The 18,816-nt window shown below is 47.6% G+C and overlaps 1 protein-coding gene across 3 annotated transcripts in view; it reads left to right on the plus strand.

Moving 5' to 3' along the window:
* Nucleotides 1-18,816, plus strand: part of dis3l2 (DIS3 like 3'-5' exoribonuclease 2) — a 426,581-nt gene that overhangs the window by 391,950 nt on the left and 15,815 nt on the right. For all 3 annotated transcript variants that reach the window (XM_072474282.1, XM_072474283.1, XM_072474285.1), the window contains 2 exons: nt 1,305-1,452; nt 6,339-6,469. In XM_072474282.1, the coding sequence (XP_072330383.1) occupies nt 1,305-1,452; nt 6,339-6,469 (279 nt within the window). The remainder of the gene's footprint in view (nt 1-1,304; nt 1,453-6,338; nt 6,470-18,816) is intronic.

Raw genomic sequence — 18,816 nt, forward strand, 5'->3', positions numbered from 1 at the left:
CCCACCCCACTCTCACAGCTCTCCATCCCACCCCAGTCTCACAGCTCTCCACCCCACCCCAGTCTCTCAGCTCTCCACCTCACCCCAGTCTCACCGCTCTCCACCCCACCCCACTCTCACAGCTCTCCACCCCACCCCAGTCTCTCAGCTCTCCATCCCACCCCAGTCTCTCAGCTCTCCATCCCACCCCAGTCTCTCAGCTCTCCATCCCACCCCAGTCTCACAGCTCTCCATCCCACCCCAGACTCAGCTCTCCATCCCACCCCAGTCTCACAGCTCTCCACTCCACCCCAGTCTCACAGCTCTCCGCCTCACCCCAATCTCACCGCTCTCCACCCCACCCCAGTCTCATACCTCTCCACCCCACCCTGCTCTCTCAGCTCTCCACCCCACCCCAGTGTCACTGCTCTCCACTCCACCCCAGTCTCACAGCTCTCCGCCTCACCCCAGTCTCACAGCTCTCCACCCCACCCCGGTCGCACAGCTCTCCACCCCACCCCACTCTCACAGCTCTCCACCCCACCCCAGTCTCACAGCTCTCCACCCCATCCCAGTCTCACAGCCCTCCACCCCACCCCACTCTCACAGCCCTCCACCCCACCCCAGTCTCACAGCCCTCCACCCCACCCCACTCTCACAGCCCTCCACCCACACCCTGCTCGCTCAGCTCTCCACCCGCACCCTGCTCTCTCAGCTCTCCACCCGCACCCTGCTCTCTCAGCTCTCCACCCGCACCCTGCTCTCTCAGCTCTCCACCCGCACCCTGCTCTCACAGCTCTCCACTCCACCGCAGTCTCTCAGCTCTCCACCCGCACCCCAGTCTCACAGCTCTCCACCCCACCCCAGTCTCACAGCTTTCCACCCGCACCCCAGTCTCGCAGCTCTCCACCCGCACCCCAGTCTCTCAGCTCTCCATCCCACCCCAGTCTCACAGCTCTCCATCCCACCCCAGTCTCACAGCTCTCCATCCCACCCCAGTCTCACAGCTCTCCACCCCACCCTGCTCTCGCAGCTTTCCACCCCACCCCAGTCTCTCAGCTCTCCACCTCACCCCAGTCTCACAGCTCTCCACCCCACCCCAGTCACAGCTCTCCATCCCACCCCAGTCTCACAGCTCTCCATCCCACCCTGCTCTCTCAGCTCTCCACCCCACCCCAGTGTCACAGCTCCACACCACCCCAGTGTCACAGCTCTCCGCCCCACTCTGCTCTCACATAGTTTCTGAGGTGCAATCACAAGTTTTGTTGTTTGTTTTACATGTAATGATGACAACCTCTGCATAAGTGTATTCAATCTCCTTCCAGATGGCTCTGTACTACTGTACTGGAGTCCATTATGATGAAGCATTATTCCACCATTATGCACTCAATGTGCCTCTCTACACTCACTTCACTTCACCCATTCGCCGTTATGCTGATATCATCGTGCATCGACTTCTTGCTGCAACACTTGGTAGGTTATTCAGTCTTTGTTACAGATGTGAAACAAGATGAAATATTAAATATGTTATGTAATGTTTTAAGTCGAGTTATCGTGCAGACTATTGTCATGTTCAAATGTTGTTCTCAAGATTGACGTTGGCCTTTTAAATTTATGTTTTCGTTGGCTGGTAAATAGGCCTTTGGAGTTTATTTTCAGGCAGTGAAAGCCCTTTTTGAGCCAGACAAATTTGGAAGTTTTCGGAATTCCTGTGCTCAGGAAAGAAGAAAAAAGGTGAAGTGAGTTGGCCATGAACTTATCAGGTGCCTAATGTGTCTCTACAACTATTATTTCATTTAAATTATTTTCAACTTCCAGTATGAAATGCTGATTATGTTCCTGTTTGGAGTTGATTTTGCATCTGCTTTCGTGAATTTTCAAACGTTTTCGGAAATCTCAAAAATGCCATTCATTGCATTGATACCCTCAGACAGCCTATTTATGAATGAATATTTCTAGACTATTTGAGTCATTTGTTCTCTTTTGTCCTTATCGAAGAAGGGGATTTGTTATCTATTGCAATTTCAGATTTCTTTGTGGATTACTAAATATGTGTTCAGTTTTAACCAACAGTGTTTACGCTTTATAAATTCAATTAAACCCAGAGACAATGTATGAGGTGGGTGACTGATGGTCAATATTACATTCATAGATCACATCATGCAATCATCCCTGGGGAGTACAGTTAAAAGGGTACATCAGTAAAAATGGGTTTCTAATGTGTCAACATTGTTATCATTCCTTTGTTTTAATCCTTCTTTTAATTATTAATGTATGAGCATCCCCAAAATCTAGGTATGGATCATCTAGGCTAAAATTGAAATAAATACTACAGAAAATTACAACTTGTAGCTTTTTTGACTGGTAAACTCATGACTGGCATTTGAAATTGGAGTTCAGTTGTTCATTCAATAAATTAGCCATATTGAATGAACTCACACTTAGCTGCTGTGAACTGACTTCGAACATGTCCTACTTTATTTAAATGAAAGTACTTAATTTATTTGTGAAATCCAAACTTGATGTAACCACATATGCATTAAATTATTCTAAAAGTTACAAAATAAAATTAAAACATGGCTCCAACTAAATTGTGGCCTTTTTTAAATGCAACATTGAAGCTTAGCTGTCCAGCATAACAATAATATTAGCCAGAAAATGCTGGAAATAGTCAGCAATTTAGTCAATATTTTGATGAAAGTCATTGACCTGAAATGTTGGGTAAAATTCACCTGAAAATAGTGCGATCTTGGACATGTTTGGCAAGGTGTTTCACGACAACTGCAATGCCAAGTTGCAGCCCAAGTTTTTTTTAGCCTTTGGGAGTTTCTCCCGTCAAGGCCACACTTTGAGATTTTTCCAGCACTGGAGAGGCGAACTTGCCAGCAGGACTGGCTCCTCAGAGATCAGGGAGCCCACAGGCCCTGACCCTTGTCCATGTCAACCGGGAACCTGGGCACCTTCGACTGCCAGCTTGGCAGCCTGGCAGTGTTAGGTTGGAATGACCAGGTTGCCGGGGTGGCACTGACAGGTTGCCAGGCTGGTGGTGCCAAGGGTGTCCAGGTGCAGGGGGGACCACCTGGGGGCTCTAATGCCTCTGAGATCTCTCTCTCTCTCTCTCGCTCCCCCCCCCCCCCCCCCCACCCCCCCACCCCACCCACCACCACCACCAGTAGCCATCGATTTTGGGCCTCCCGCAATTCACCAGGGCGTGACATGGCAGGAGCATAGTGCCTGCCAACTCTGTTTTTCTCTCCACAGTTGCTGCCTGACTTGCTGAGTATTTGCAGCATTTTCTATTTTTATTTGTTACCCAGCACTGCAGTGTTTTGCTTTTGTTTTAGAATAACTAGCTGGTTTCATAAACTGCAGCCTAACCAAACATAATTAAAACAAAGACATGGTTGCAGGATGACCAGGGATGGGAACTGAATATCCAGGAGTAGAAAAGGCAGGGGTTGCATTGCTGGTTAAAGAGGAAATTAACACAATAGTAAAAAAGGATATTAACTCTGGCAATGTGGAATCTGTAAGGGTAGAGCTGAGAAACACCAAGGGGTAAAAAATGTTAGTGGACATCGTATATAGACTCCAAATTGTAATAGTGATGTTGAGGATGGCATTAAACAGGAAATTAGAGATGCATGCGAGAAAGGATTTTCGGTAATTGGGGTGATTTTAATCTGCATATAGATTGGGCGAATCAAATTAGGAGGAATTCCTGGAGTGTAGACGGGATGGTTTTCTGACCAATATGTTGAGGAACCAACTAGAGAACAGGCCATCCTCGACTGGGTACTGTGTGATGAGAACGGAATCATTGGCAACCTAGTGATGAGTCACCATAATATGATAGAAATTTTTATCAAGTTGGAGAGTGAAGTAGTTGATTCTGAACTAGGGTCCTGGATCTTAATAAAGGAAACTACGTTGATATGATGCGTGAGTTGGCTTTGATCAATTGGGGAACTTTACTTAAAGGGATGACAGTGGATAAGCAATGGCAAACATTCAAGGAGCACATGGGGGAACTGCAACAATTGTTTATTCCTGTCTGGCACAAAAGTAAAACGGGAAAGGTGGCCAATCCACGATTTACAAGGGAAGTTAGAGATAGTATTCAACCCAAGGAAGAAGCATACAAATTGGCCAAGAAAAATAACAGGTCTGAGGATTGGGAGCAGTTTAGAATTCAGCAAAGGACCAAGGGATTGATTAAGAAGGGGAAAATACAGTGCAAGAATAAGCTTGTAGGGATCATAAAAACTGACTTTAAATGTTTCTATTGGTACGTGAAGAGAAAAAGATTAGCGAAGACAGTCAGAAACAGGGGAATGTATAATAGAGGATAAAGAAATGGCTGAGTAACTAAATACATAATTTGGTTCTGTCTTCACAAGTGAGGGCACAAATCAGATAACAGAAATGTTGGGAAACAGAGGATTTAGTGAGAGGGAGGAACTGAAGGAGATTAATATTCATAAAGAAATGGTGTTGGGGAAGTTGATGGGATTGAAGGCCAATAAATGCCCACAGGCTGATGATCTACATCCCAAAATACTTAAGGAAGGGCTCCAGAAATAGTGGATGCATTGGTGGCTATCACCAGGGGCTGGATTAGCACAGTGGGCTAAATAGCTGGTTTGTAATGCAGAAAAAGGCAGCAGCGCGGCTTCAATTCCCGTACCAGCCTCCCCGAACAGGTGCCGGAATGTGGCGACTAGGGGCTTTTCACAGTAACTTCATTTGAAGCCTGCTTGTGACAATAAGCGATGATTATTATTATTATATTATCTTCCAGGATTCTAGATTCTATAGACTCTGGAACAGTTCCTGCAGATTGGAGGGCAGCTAGTGTAAGCCCAGTATTTAAAAAGGGAGATAGAGAGAAAACAGGGAATTATAGACCAGTAAACCTGACATCAGTAGCGGAGAAAATTCTAGAATCATTAGCAAAGATTTTATAGCTGAGCACTTTGAAAACAGTGGCAGGATGGGACAGAGTCGGCATGGATTTATGAAGGGGAAGTCATGCTTGACAAATCTACTGGAATTCTTTGAGGATGTAACGAGTAGTGTTGACGAAGGGGAGTCAGTGGATATATTTTGACTTTCAGAAGGTTTTTGACAAAAGATTAGCGTGTAAAATTGAAGCACGTGGGATTAAGGGTAATGTATTGAGATGGACAGAAAACTGGTTGGCAGACAGGAAACCAAGAACAGGAATTAACAAGTCTTTTTCAAATTGGCGGCAGTGACTGGTGGGGTACTGCAGGGATTGGTGCTCTGACTCCAGCTGTTCACAATATGTATTAATGATTTAGATGAGGGAGCACAATGTAATATCTCCAAATTTTCAGATGACACCAAGTTGAGTGGGAGGGTGAGCTGTAAGGAGGATGCAGAAATCCTTCAGTTTGATTTGGACAAGTTGAATGAGTGGGCAAATGAATGGCAGATGCTGTATAATTTGGATAAGTGCGAGGTTATCCACTTTGGTAGCAAAACAAAAAGGCAGACTATTATCTGAATGGCTATAAATTAGGAAGGGAATGTGCTACAAGGCCTGGGTGTCCTCGTACACCAGTCACTGAAGGTAGACATGCAGGTACAGCAGGCGGTAAAGAAGACAAATTGTATGCTGGCCTTCATTGCGAGAGGATTTGAGTACAGAAGCAGGGATGTGCTTGCTGCAATTTTACACGGCCTTGGTGATGCCACACCTGGAATATTGTGTGTGCAGTTTTGGTCTGAGTAAAGATGTTGTTGCTCTCGAGGGAATGCAGCGGAGGTTTACCAGACTGATTCTTGGGATGGTGGGACTGACACATGAGGAGAGATTGAATCGGTTAGAATTGTATTTGCTGGAGTTCAGAAGAATGAGGGGGGATCTCATAGAAACCTATAAAATTCTAACAGGACTGGACAGAGTAGATGTAGGAAGGATGTGCCCGATGGTGGGGTGTTCAGAACAGTCTGAGGATACGGGGTAGACCATTAAGGACAGAGATGAGGAGAAATGTCTTCACCCAGAGTGGCCGGCCTTTGGAATTTTTACCACAAGAAGTCGTTGAGGCCAAAACATTGTATGTTTTTAAGAAGCAGTTTGATATAGAACTTGGGGTGAAGGAGTTCAAAGGATATGGGGTATGTGGGTTAAGCTATTGAATTGGAGGATCAGCCATGAACATAATGAATGGCGAAGGAGGCTCGAAGGCCCGAATGGCCTCCTCCTGCTCTTATATTTTATGTTTCTACTTTGAGTCATTTTATGAAATAAATTTGCTGGTTAATAAACATTGTTGATGTGGAAAAAAAAATATTTTTCTAGTAGCAAGTATTCTCAATTATCTTTTCAGATTCTGTTCAACAGATTGGTCTAGATAAAAGTGATGTTCAGAAACAAGCAGACCATTGCAATGCAAAAAAGAGTGCTTCAAAAAAAGTGCAAGAACTTAGCGCTGACCTTTTTTTCTCGGTTTTTGTGAAGGTAAGGAACCTTAAAATTATTTTGTTGATAGTTTGCAATTGTTTTCCGACGAAATGTACCTTAGTACAGCGTGAATGAAAAATTGGATCATTTGGAGTCAGCATTATAGGAGTACTTGTTCGATGGACTAGCAGCAATTGCATACATGCCAACTATCAGTGTTCTTTGGGCCAGCTCCATGTCAGTATTTGTTGACAAAAATTAGTGCAGAATTAGTTCTCTTGCTACATAGTGTCACCCTTGCCTGAGTCCTGCTGTTAATCAGTGATTTCACCCGCTGCTACCACAGATGGGAATTAGTTGTGAGTGCAGCAGCCAGAGTCAATACCATTAGCTGCAGTTTTCTGGAAGGTGTGGCATGAAGGAAAACAGAAGAAGAGAAATTAATGGCAACGAAAAGGAGAGAAGTAGAGAGAGAGAAAATGTAGCAGAAATTGCAAACCGTTTCATGGGAAGGGAAAGAGGAGAAGATCAAAACAGCACTGTGAGTGGGGAACAAAATGCAATGCCAGCAATAACAGGGAGAAAGTAGTGCCAACAGTAACAAGTGAATAGCAGGAGGGAGAAGAGTATCAGCTTGGACTAAAAGGCTAAAGATGGAGAAGTGAGTCAGAGGGAGGGGTAAGCCTCTGCAAGGAAAAGAGGGTCCAGTCGGCATACACTGGCAAGATGCATTTATAAGAACTACATCATTTTAGAGGTAATTCAATTGTCTTAAATTTAATTGCTAGGAGTATTTGCAGCAAGTGCCATTCACTCATCACCTCCATGCTTGCTGACCTAAATTAACTCCCAGTCAACAATGACTTAATTTTAAAATTTTAACTTTCATGTTTAAATCCTTTGCACCGACCTATCTCTCTAATGTCCTACTGTCTTCCAAGATCTCTGTGATCATCCAATCCTAGTTTCCTATACATCCTAGTTTCCTTCACTCGACCATTAGTGGCAATGCCATCAACTGTCTAGGTCCCAAGCTTTGTTTCCCTAAACATCTCCACCTCTCAACCTTTCTCTCCTTGATTAAACTTCTCCCTAAATCCTATTTTTTGACCAAATATTTGGTTATGGTGGAGCTGTATAAAACACTGGTTAGGCCACAGCTGGAGTACTATGTGCAGTTCTGGCTACCACAGTATAGGAATGATGTGGAGATGCCGGCATTTGACTGGGGTGAGTACAGTAAGAAGTCTTACAACACCAGGTTAAAGTCCAACAGGTTTGTTTTAAATCAATAGCTTTCTGAGCACTGCTGCTTCCTCAGGTGAATGGAGAGGTAGGTTCCAGAAACATTTATACAGACAAAGTCAAAGATGCAAGACGATACTTTGAATGCGAGCATTTGCAGATAATTAAGTCTTTACAGAGCGAAAGAGAGGGGTACCCCCAGGTTAAAGAGGTGTGAATTGTCCCAAGCTAGGATAATTGGCAGGATTTTGCAAGCCCAGGCCAGATGGTGGGGGGGTGAATGTAATGTGACATGAATCCAAGGTCCCAGTTGAGGCCATACTCGTGTGCAGAACTTGGCTATAAGTTTCTGCTCTGCGATTCTGCGTCGTCGCGTGTCCTCAAGGCCGCCTTGGAGAACGCTTACCCGAAGATCAGAGGTCTAAAGTGAACTGACAAATATGAAAGTGATAGATCAACTGATGTTGAGTGGCAGAGATTTAAAGGGATATTTCCGAATTGACACAATCCAATGAGAAATTAAAATTCCAAGGCAAGGGCCTGTCATTTGTGGTTAACTAGAAAAGTTGAAGACAGTATTAAACATCTGTTTGCACAAAGGCAAGTGACAGGCCAGAAGATTGGAAAGAATATAAAGAATGACAGAAAGATTGATAAGGAGGAAAAAGCTAGAGTACCAGAAAAAGCTAGCTAGTAATACTAAGGTGGACAGTAAGAGTTTCTATAGATAGTTAATTAAGAAATGAGTTAAAAGATGAGCATTGGTCCTATAGAATGTGCATCTGGGGAACTGCTAATGGAAAGTAAGGCTATGGCGGATGAACTAAATGGGTATTTTGCCTCTTTTTTTTTATTATAGAGGACGTCAGTAACATCCCAAAATATCTATAAATCAGGAAATAGAAGGGAAGGGAGGGAGGAACTCAGGAAAAGTACAATCACCAGGGAAGTGGTATTGAACAAATTGTTGGGAATGCGGGTTGATAAATCCCCTGGTCCAATGGACTTTACCCTAAGGTCTTGAAAGAAGTGGCTAATAAGATGAGTTGATGAATTGGTTTGAATTTTCCAAAATTCCCTAGATTGGAAGATAGCAAATGCAACTGCTCTATTCAGAATGGGAGGGAGACTGAAAGCAGGAAACTACAGGCTAGTTAGACTAGCATCTGTCATCGGGAAAATGTTAGAAACCATTTGTGGGGATCTTGAGTCGTGCCCCTTTAGGGATCTTGAGTCGTGCACACGAATAGTTGGAGTTGACTCTGTAGAGAGCTTTACTCCACCACCCCCCCCCCCCCCACCCCCCCACTCAAAAGCCTGACCCAGCTCCCTCTCCCACTTCCTTTTAACCTCATTCAATGGAGGTTACTCCATCGACACAAGCTGACTATAAATATCTGATATCATCCCTTCCCCCAACTCAACCGGCTATAGAACCCCTTCCATCAACGAGGGCAAGGATGCCAAGGGCAAGGAAGGAATTTCCTTACCTAAAAAGTTCCGCACCTGATAATACCTAAACAGATTAGTTCTTAGAAGTTGGAACTTGCCCAACTACACCTAAAAACCAGCAAACCTCCCTTCTATTTTCCACTAGTAGGAGAATCTTGAGCCCGAGGACACAGCCTCAAACTAAAGGGGCGATCTTTTAAAACTGAGATGAGGAGGAATTTCTTCCACCAGAGGATGGAATCTGTGGCACTCATTGCCGCAGAAGGCTGCAGAGCCCAAATCACTGAGTGTCTTTAAGACAGAGATGGATGGACTTCCGGTGACGGCGGGCGGGAGGCAGCCGCACATTGGAGGGCTCCCGTTCAGAACGGCATTTTCGGGGAGTAACGCCCGGTCCTAGGGCCAGCGACGGCAGTAAAAGTCGGGAGATAGTGCAAGGAGAAGAAGGATGTCAAAAAACACCAAAAGAACGGCCGGGAAAAAAGCGGCTGAAAGTCCGTAGGAGAGGGGAAAGGTCACCGCGGGGTCAACAAAGAAGATGGAGGCTGGAGCACCAGGGGAGGCCGCAGTGCTTACGGCTGAAGAACTAACTAAGGTGATGGCTGCGGAATTCCAAAAGCAGTTGGCACAGATTGAGAAATGTATGGAGTTGGTGAGGAAGGAGATGCGGGAGGTTTTGAATGTGCTGGTGGAGGAGGCGGTTTCCCCGGTGAAGACGGCGGTGGCGAGCGCAGTGGCGGAGGTGCGAGAGCAAGGGGAGGCGCTGAAGGAAGTGGAGGAGACGGTATTGCAGCACGGTGATCAACTTGCGTCGATGGGGAAGGAGATGCGGAAGGTGATGGACACGAACAAGAATCTGCAAGGAAAAATGGAAGATCTGGGAAACAGATCCAGGCGACAGAATTTGAGGGTCGTGGGGCTGCCCGAAGGAGTTGAAGGACCGAAGCCGACTGAGTATTTTGCCGCGATGCTGGCAAAACTACTGGGGGAGGGGGAGGACCCCTCCCAATATGAACTGGATCGGGCTCATCGGTCGTGGAGGCCTGTACCAAAGGGGAGTGAGCCGCCAAGGGCAGTGACTCTGTGCTTCCGTAGGTACAGTGTGAAGGAGAAGGTCCTGAGCTGGGCCAAGCAGAAGCGGGTGGTGCAGTGGGCTGGAGCTGGTATACGTGTATACCAGGACTTTACGGTGGAGCTGGCGAGGAGGCGGGCTGCCTTCAACTGGGTGAAGAGGGCACTGTACATTAGCAAGGTGCGGTGCGGCGTTGTATATCCAGCGAAGCTGAGGGTGACTTACAAGCTCAGGGACTTTTATTTTGGAACGGCGGAAGCAGCGGAGGAGTTTGCGAAAGCAGAAGGACTGTGGCAGAACTGACAAATTGAGGAATGGCCATGTGCCGATGTAACCTCATGACTGTATTTTCTTCATTTTTGTATCACTGCGCGTGGGTGTAGAGACTGAAGGAGCCAATGTGGTATATATTTGGACAAGGGAAGGGACGGGACTTTCACTCGAAATGAGGGTTCTTTGGGGTGTAGGTGGATATGCGGGGTTTGTGTGCTAAAAGGGGATCTTTGGGCTTTCCTAGGGCCGGGCAAGTGGGAAAGGGACCCGGGCGGGGGCCTCCACGCTGGCCGGTTTAAGCCGGCCAGTGAATGGGAGTGAGGTGGGGGGAGGGGCTGCGGCCACCGGAGCCTGGCAGAACAGGGTCCGAGTGGTCTAGCCGGGGTGGAAAGTTGGGGGGAAGGAACCGAGGTTGGGAGGAGTTTTACAAGAGGCAGTGGAGACCGGGGGGGGGGGGGGGGGGGGGGGGTAGCTGTGTAAGATTAAGGGTGACTACGGGTAATCCCTGATTCCTTTTTGTCATTTGGTTATGTAAACATGCAGGTTGAGGTTTGGGGGTTGGTGGGTAGATGGGATCGTTGTTATTATGGGGACTGACATATCTTGCTGATTATTGTTGATGGATGTAAATGTGGGAGAAAATGTGAAAAAGGAGAATAAAATTAAAATTAAAAATTGATGCCGTGCCTATAGACAGCTTGCCGGGCCTTGCGCCTACACTTCTCAATGCCGAGGTGTCCCTCGTGTATCTGCGTATCTGCGTGAGCATCAAGCTCTGGAGGCCGCGCGGGATGACGATGCAATCTAATTTCAGAAGGATCCCCTCGACAACAGTTAGGTCTTTCTGCCAGCCATTCGTGAGGTGATGTATGACACACTGCTGCAGAGGGTCCTTGGCGGTCTCCTCCCGAATGATGCCGAGTCGGTCGTCGGATGACGGGAGGGTGCTGGCACACAGTTTCACCTGCACCTCGATGTCGTGCATGAAGTCTACCTGTTCACATGGTGAGGTGATGGCACGGGAAAGGGCATCCGTGATGATTAGCTTCTTCCCAGGTGTGTAAACCAGTTCAAAATCATACCTGCGGAGTCGAAGGAGAATGCGCTGGAGCCTGGGTGTCATGTCATTTAAGTCCTTTTGTATAACGTGCACCAGAGGTCTGTGGTCCGTCTCCACGGTAAAGGTCGGGAGACCATACACATAATTATGGAATTTCACGATGCCAGTGAGCAGGCCCAGGATTTCTTTCTCAATTTGCTCATAGCATTGCTCAGTGGGCGTCATGGCCCTGGACGCGTAGGCCACTGGAGCCCAGAACGAGATGTCGTCCTTCTGCAGGAGCACCGCCCCAATGCCGTCCTGGCTGGCGTCCGTGGAGATCTTGGGCTCCCTTGCTGGGCAAAGAAGGCTAGAACAGGAGCAGTGGTTAGCTTCGCTTTCAACTCAAGCCACACTTCTTGATGTGTGGGCAGCCACAGGAAAGTGGTGGACTTTTTCACAAGGTGTCTGAGGGCTGTGGTGTGTGACGCGAGATTGGGAATGTACTTCCCAAAAAGTTCACCATCCCCAAGAAGCGGAGGACCGCCTTCTTGTCCTCTGGAGTCTTCATCGTGTTAATTGCCTGGACTTTGTCTGAGTCCGGTTGCACGCCCTGTTGTGAGATCTGATCGCCCAGAAATTTAATTGACGACCTGCCAAAAGGAGCATTTAGTTTTGTTGAGCTTCAGGCCGTTGGCATGTATGCGCCTGAAGACCTGCTGCAGACGGGCAACATGTTCCTCCGGGATCGTGGACCAGATGATGACATCGTCAACATAGACCCGTACACCGTCAATGCCCTCGAGCATTTGCTCCTTTATTCGCTTTAAGATTTCGCAGGCCGACACAATGCCAAATGGCACTTGGTTGTGTTAAATGCGCATAGCTTCAGGCTGGACTCGTCCAGCTGTATCTGCCAGAAGCCCTTTGATGCGTCCAGCTTTGTAAAATATTTGGCATGTGCCATTTCACTCGTCAGCTCCTCCCGCTTCGGGATCGGATAGTGTTCCCTCATAATGTTGCGGTTCAGATCCTTGGGATCGATGCAAATGTGCAGTTCTCCCGAGGGCTTCTTGACGCAGACCATTGAGCTGATCCAGTCAGTTGGTTCCGTCACCTTGGATATTATCCCTTGATCCTGGAGATCCTGCAGTTGCGCCTTCAGACGGTCTTTGAGGGGCGCCGGCACCCGGCGCAGCGCATGGATGACAGGCGTGGCATCAGACCTGAGCAGAATTTTATAGCGGTAGGGCAGCGTGCCCATCCCTGTGAACACATCCGGGTACTGCAGTAGGAGCTCCTCAATGTTGGCTTGCAGAGTGTTGTCAGCTGAGGACATGGCATGTACATGCTGAACTAGCTGGAGGAGCTTGCATGCTCGGGCACCCAGCAGAGAAGCCTTGCCGGGCTGGACAATTTCAAACTGCAAAGTGGCCTTGACGGCCCTGTTGGATACTTGCAGGTGACAGGACCCTAGCGCCGTGATGGCATTCCCATTGTAGCCGAGCAACTGGCAAGCCAGTGGAAGAATGGTAGGCTGCCTCCGGATGCGAGCCAGATCTGCTTTGGATATTAGGTTGGCCGAAGCACCGGTGTCGAGCTTGAACCGGATGCTACAATTGTTGACCTGTACTGTGGCACACCACTCGTCCGCACAATCCACTTTAAGGATGGGCGTGTGTGTTGGTGAAAGTGAGGAGACATAGCTATGCATGATGATGATGCCCACTCGATAGGTGGACTCTGGGCAGTCGTCCTCTGGATCGGTGATGGGATCTGGTTCCTGTTGTGTTGGCTGCTCTGCTACACAGACGAACCAACACGGTTGCGGATGGTACAACTCAGTTTTATTACTAACATATATTTACAATGGTAAACTGGTTATTGTGGTTCGATCATAACCCTTGAATCTGTGGACCCAGCCCTAACACTATCTTGGAGTTGCACTCAGCACATGGTGGATGTCTGAGTGGCTTGTTGTGAGCTCTGTGCCCTGAGCTGTCTCCTGCTGGAATGAGCGGGAAGTGTCGTGTTCCCCGTTTTATAGTGTGTATGCTCTTGGCTGTGGTGTTGTGTGTGTATTGATTGGTCCGTTGATCTGTCCATCAGTATGTATGTGTGTTTGCACCATGATGTTTACCTGAATATCATGACAGTTCCAAGTCCAGCAGCCCTTGCTGCACACTTCAAACTCGTTTTCGTTGGACCTGGTACCGCTGGCCCCCTGACAGATCTGCACAGAGCAGCATAATGGACAAACTTCTTGCAGTTGAGACAACGCCTGCCTCTCGCGGGGCATTGCCGCTTTAAATGGGCGGTGCCGCAGTTGGGGAACGTCATTACATCGATGTCGTGACGTTTGCCACATCTTCACACCTGCGCAGTGCGGTCAGCCGCCGCTCGCAACTGCGCAGTGTAGTCTTCGGCCGCTTCCCGACCGTGGTGCGCATGCGTGGGAGCCCTGGAAAAGCGCGCGAAATGGCCGCCTTCATTGATGCTCAGGCCCCGCATTCGGGCAATGGCCTGCACACTTTCAGCCTCATGGGAGGCGAGTTGGTCCTGCTCTGCCGACTTCCGGCGGGAATAATGACTTTTCACCAGTTCGTGGACTTTGCATGTCTCGATGGCCACTGGCAAGGTCATATTTTTTATTTTTAGGAGCTGCTCCCGCAGGGCGTCGGAGTGGATGCCAAACACAATCTGATCCCTGATGAGGGAGTCAGCGGTGTCTCCGTAGTTGCAGGACTGCACTAGAATGCGAAGCTGAGTAAGAAAAGATTGAAAAGGCTCGTCCTTACCCTGAAGGTGCTGCTGGAATACGTAACGCTCGAAGCTTACGTTTGTCTCGACCTCGCAGTGACTGTCGAATTTTGCGAGGACAGTCTGGAACTTTGCCTTGACCTCACCGTCGGAGAAAGTGAGCGAATTGAAGATTTGGATGTCCTGGCCCCCCGCAGTAGACAGCAGCAGGGTGATTTTTCGTGCATCAGAGGCACTTTCGAGGCACGAGGCCTCACGGTATCGGCTGAATTTTTGCTTGAAGGCCCGCCAGTTGGCGCCAAGGTTCCCGGAGATGCGGAGCTGCCTGGATCTTCTCCATGCGACTGGAAGGCAGTTGCTGGTCTTCAGAGAATTTTCCACGGTAAAATACAACATAGAGGCAGTAGCCACTTCTGGTATCATGTTGTGTTGTTCACCCTGGGGTAACACGGATTGCACACGATGCAATTAACTGATCAAGGATACACCAAACAAAGGCGTTGGTTCGATAAAAGATTTATTGAACTCTAGCAACAAAACACGCAGTTTCCTGTGGGTTGACTCTCTACTACCCTAAGTAAACTAAAGCTAACTATCTAGACCAGGCTAGCTCTGATCCACGTGTTGGAGGTGTTGAATGATTTCTACACCCTGACTATCACTATAGCTATCGCCAGTGGAAAGAGGCAGAGTGCTGATGCCTCGTGTGTTTTATAGGTGTAAGTCCCCCTCTGGTATCCTGTCTTGTGATTCTGTTCTGTTCTGTACATTGATGGCTCACCTGGGTGTCTGTCACTGCCTGCTTTTACCTCATGATGTGCATGGGTGCATATTATGACAATACCCACCACAAAGAAATCAATCCAAGAGGAGATCTGATGTATCTGAGACAAAAAAACAAAAATCCTCCTCCTTTGGATGTAAAAATATCCACGCGTCTGCCCCCTTCCCCACCACCATCTGCTCCATAAGGGCCAAAAGTGACTTTGCCACCCCGCAAGGACTCAAAGACTTTGGAATCGATCTATCCAGCCGAAGGTCCGGTACACAGTTCAAGACCCCTCCTGGGATTAACTGGTGTGAGTCTAGATTAGGAACAGAAGCCAGCTACTTGTTGAGTAAAGCTGTATCACCCCAGTTTGGTGCATATTCATTGTCTAAGACCGATGGGTACCCGCCAACAATCCACTGACCATTACGTACCTCCCATTCAGATCTATCAGTATCTTAGCTGCCAAAAAAGATACTTTATTATTAATAAAAATTGTAACTCCCCGGGCCCTACTGTCAAATCCCGAATGAAATACTTGCCCCAGCACTTGTGTGATCTTTAATTCACAAATGGGCCTCCTGCAACAGCACACATCAGCCTTCCACCTCCTAAGGTGTGCAAACACCCTCGATATTTTTACTGGGCAGTTTAACCCTCTCCAAGTGACCAACTGGATAGAATGTCATCTACCCCTCACCCCTTACCAGAGTCAGCCATTTCCAAGCTGTGGGGCAATCCAGCAACTATCAGAGAACTGACACCAGGCCCTCCCAAGCTGGGCTCCAAATCCCCCATCAAGAACAAAGAAAGGTTTACAGCCACCGTCAGAGAAATAGCCCACCCCCCGCCACCCATCAATACCATACCCAAATAACCCAGTAAACTAAAATAAGGCAAACAAAGACTCCTACCTCACCTTCTCAAACCCCAACCAGAACAAAAACAAAACACCTAAGCTCATGCTAAAACAAACCCCACAGTATCAGCTGCAGCTGCTCCTGTTACCTAACTAGTTAGCTACACAGAGTAAAAAGCATAATAACAAAAACCCATAACGCCAACCAGCCCTCTGCCCAAATATACTTTAATCGTTCCAGGAAAAAGAAAGATACATGAACAACAACAACATCCACAATAAAAATCCAAGTACAAAGCTCCAAAACACCCAGTAAAACCCCAAAATTCACATTCACACCCCTAGACATACATCTCCCAACCTATATAATGCATAGTTATCTCGATCCCAGGCCATTGGAGGCCCTTGGGTACTCAGGAACAGGGTGGCCCTCCCCAACAGCACCCGGGCACCTTGTCACTGCCACCCTGGCACTGCCAAGCTTGCAGGAGCACTCCAGGGTGTGAGGGTGGCACTGCAAACGGTCAGAGCCTCATGGGTGCCATGCCCATGAAAGGTGGGATGAGGGGGAGTGATGGGTGGGAATCTGTAAGGGGGCATGGGAAGGCCTGAACAGGGAGGCACTCGGCGACCCCATAGTGGGGAGTCCTCAATTGAGGGTTGTGGGGTCCTGCCCATATTTGTGGGGGGATGACATTTCCTGTGCGTGGGGTGTGGGGCACCCACCAGCTCACTTAGAGATTGGGGCACCCTTTGAAAATGGTGGCCCGATCTCTGAGGAGCCGGTCTGGAGAGCGTGTTCAGCTCCCCAATGTTGAAAATAAACCCGGTGGGTTTGACCAGGGAGGAATTCCCCAGGGCCCAAAGAAATTACTAATTATGGTTAGATGGAAGTGAGAAACTTGCCAACAGAGTCGTGGAGGAACTCCCCACCAAACTCACCCAAAATTACACTTTGAATTTTTTCCATTAAATCGCACCTGTAATCTTTCAATTCATAAGACACTCCGAGGCGCACAGGGTAAACCACGCCAAATCAAACATTGCTCCGATACAATGCAGCCTTGGCTTTGTTGAATGCTGCACACATTTTGGCCAGCTCCGCTCCATCATCTTGATCGATCCTCACAAAGTGGCCCTCTCATTTGGAGTCCCACTGATCTTTTGCCCACTGCAGAACTCCTCCTTTGTTTTGAAAACTCTGAAAGTGCACGATTATCGTTAGCAGTGGCTCACCAGCACAACGACCTGTGGGCCCGAGCCCACCATCTTCCAAAACAACGAAACATTGTCAGACTTGGACCCTCTAACCACCCTCAAGTTCTGTCTTCTGGAGCTATTTTCCAAATTGTCCACCGTGGCTCTTTAATGCCTTCTTGTCGCCAGCCACCCACACCATCACCACTTCCAGCAAGGTGATCTGGAACACGTTTCCTCAAAAGGCAATGGCAGCGGAAGCTTTGAATATGTTAAGACAGAGCTAAATACATTCTTGATTAACAAGAGGGGTTGAAAAGTTATCAGTAGGCAGGAATGCGGGGTCAAAGTTACAAGCCATGATCTTATTGAATGGCGAAGCTGGCTCGAGGGGCCAAGTGGCCTACTCCTCTTAATTCATATGTTCGTGTGTTAATGATTAAAATTTGTTCATTCTCAAGGGGCCAGGATTAAATGAGCACTTGTATCTCAGAGGTGAACCTAGAGGGAATCACAGATATAGCAAGGACCAGACCATGAAGGGCTTTGAAAGATAATGCATTTTAAAATTCCGCTGTTGTTTATCAGGAAGCTGGGCAGAAACTTGGTACAAGCTCAGGCACTGAAGGAGAATTTTGGATTCAATTTTACAGAGGTAAAATGTGGCAGGCCAGCCAGGGGTAGTAAACACCGAAGCCTGATGTTTTCAATGGCGCAGAATAACTGAGGATTTTCCAGGCAAATGATGTTACAGAGTGGAAGGTAGTCTGAGTGACTGCACAGCTCATCATGGGTCAAATATGACAACAAGGGGACTCAGTTTGGTTTGGCTTTAGACAGTTGCTAGGGGAGGGCTGGAGTCAGTGACGAGAGAGCAGAGTTTGCAATGGGGTCCAAAATCAGCGGCTTTAGTCTTCCAAATGTTAAATTGAAGGAAATTTCTGCTGATCCAGACAGACAGCCTGACAGTTTAGAGATGTGAGAGGGATTGAGGAAGGTGGTGGAGAGTTACAGTTGGGTATCATCAGAGTGTAAGTGGAAATGAATATGTTGTTGAATGCTGTTGACTGGCATCTTGTAGGTCCATGAATAGATTCATGGCAGACATGGTAACTTGCAGGAGCAGAAAGAGTAGCCATTGCCAGTGGTCCTCTGGCAATTAGATAAGAATGGAACCACGTGAGAGCAGTCCCACCCAGTTAAACAACAGTGGAGAGGCTTTGGAGGAGGATCAATTGATAAACTATTTTCAACAGTTCAAGAAGGACAAGGGATGGGTTTGCATTTATGACTTTGATGGGAGCCATTTCAGCACTGAGCTGGGGTGCAAATCTGATTGGAAGGATTCAAACATGCACTTCTTGGAAAGACAGAAACAAATTTGTGAGGCAACAACATGCTCAAAGACTTTAGAGAGTAAAGTGAAGATGGAGATAGGGTAGGAGGCAAGGGTGGAGGGGGTCAAGGATTATTGTTTTTTTAGGAGAGGGGTGATGATGGCATATTTGAAGGAGAGAAGACAGATCTGTCAGCAATGTCAGATAGCAGGGAAGCCAGAAAGGGAAGCTAGGTAGTCAGTAGATTAGTAGAAATAAGATCCAGAGTAGGGTGCAAGTCTCATGGACAAGTTGAACTCCAAGAAGGCATATGGGAAGGTAGGAGAAAAAGTGGAGCAGGAAACAAGTATAGGGTTAGGGCAGGGTGAATTCTTAGTGGAAGTTTATCTGGTGGGAAAGGA

This window comes from Scyliorhinus torazame, chromosome 14, assembly GCF_047496885.1.
Source record: "Scyliorhinus torazame isolate Kashiwa2021f chromosome 14, sScyTor2.1, whole genome shotgun sequence".
NCBI classification, from domain to species: Eukaryota; Metazoa; Chordata; class Chondrichthyes; order Carcharhiniformes; family Scyliorhinidae; genus Scyliorhinus; species Scyliorhinus torazame.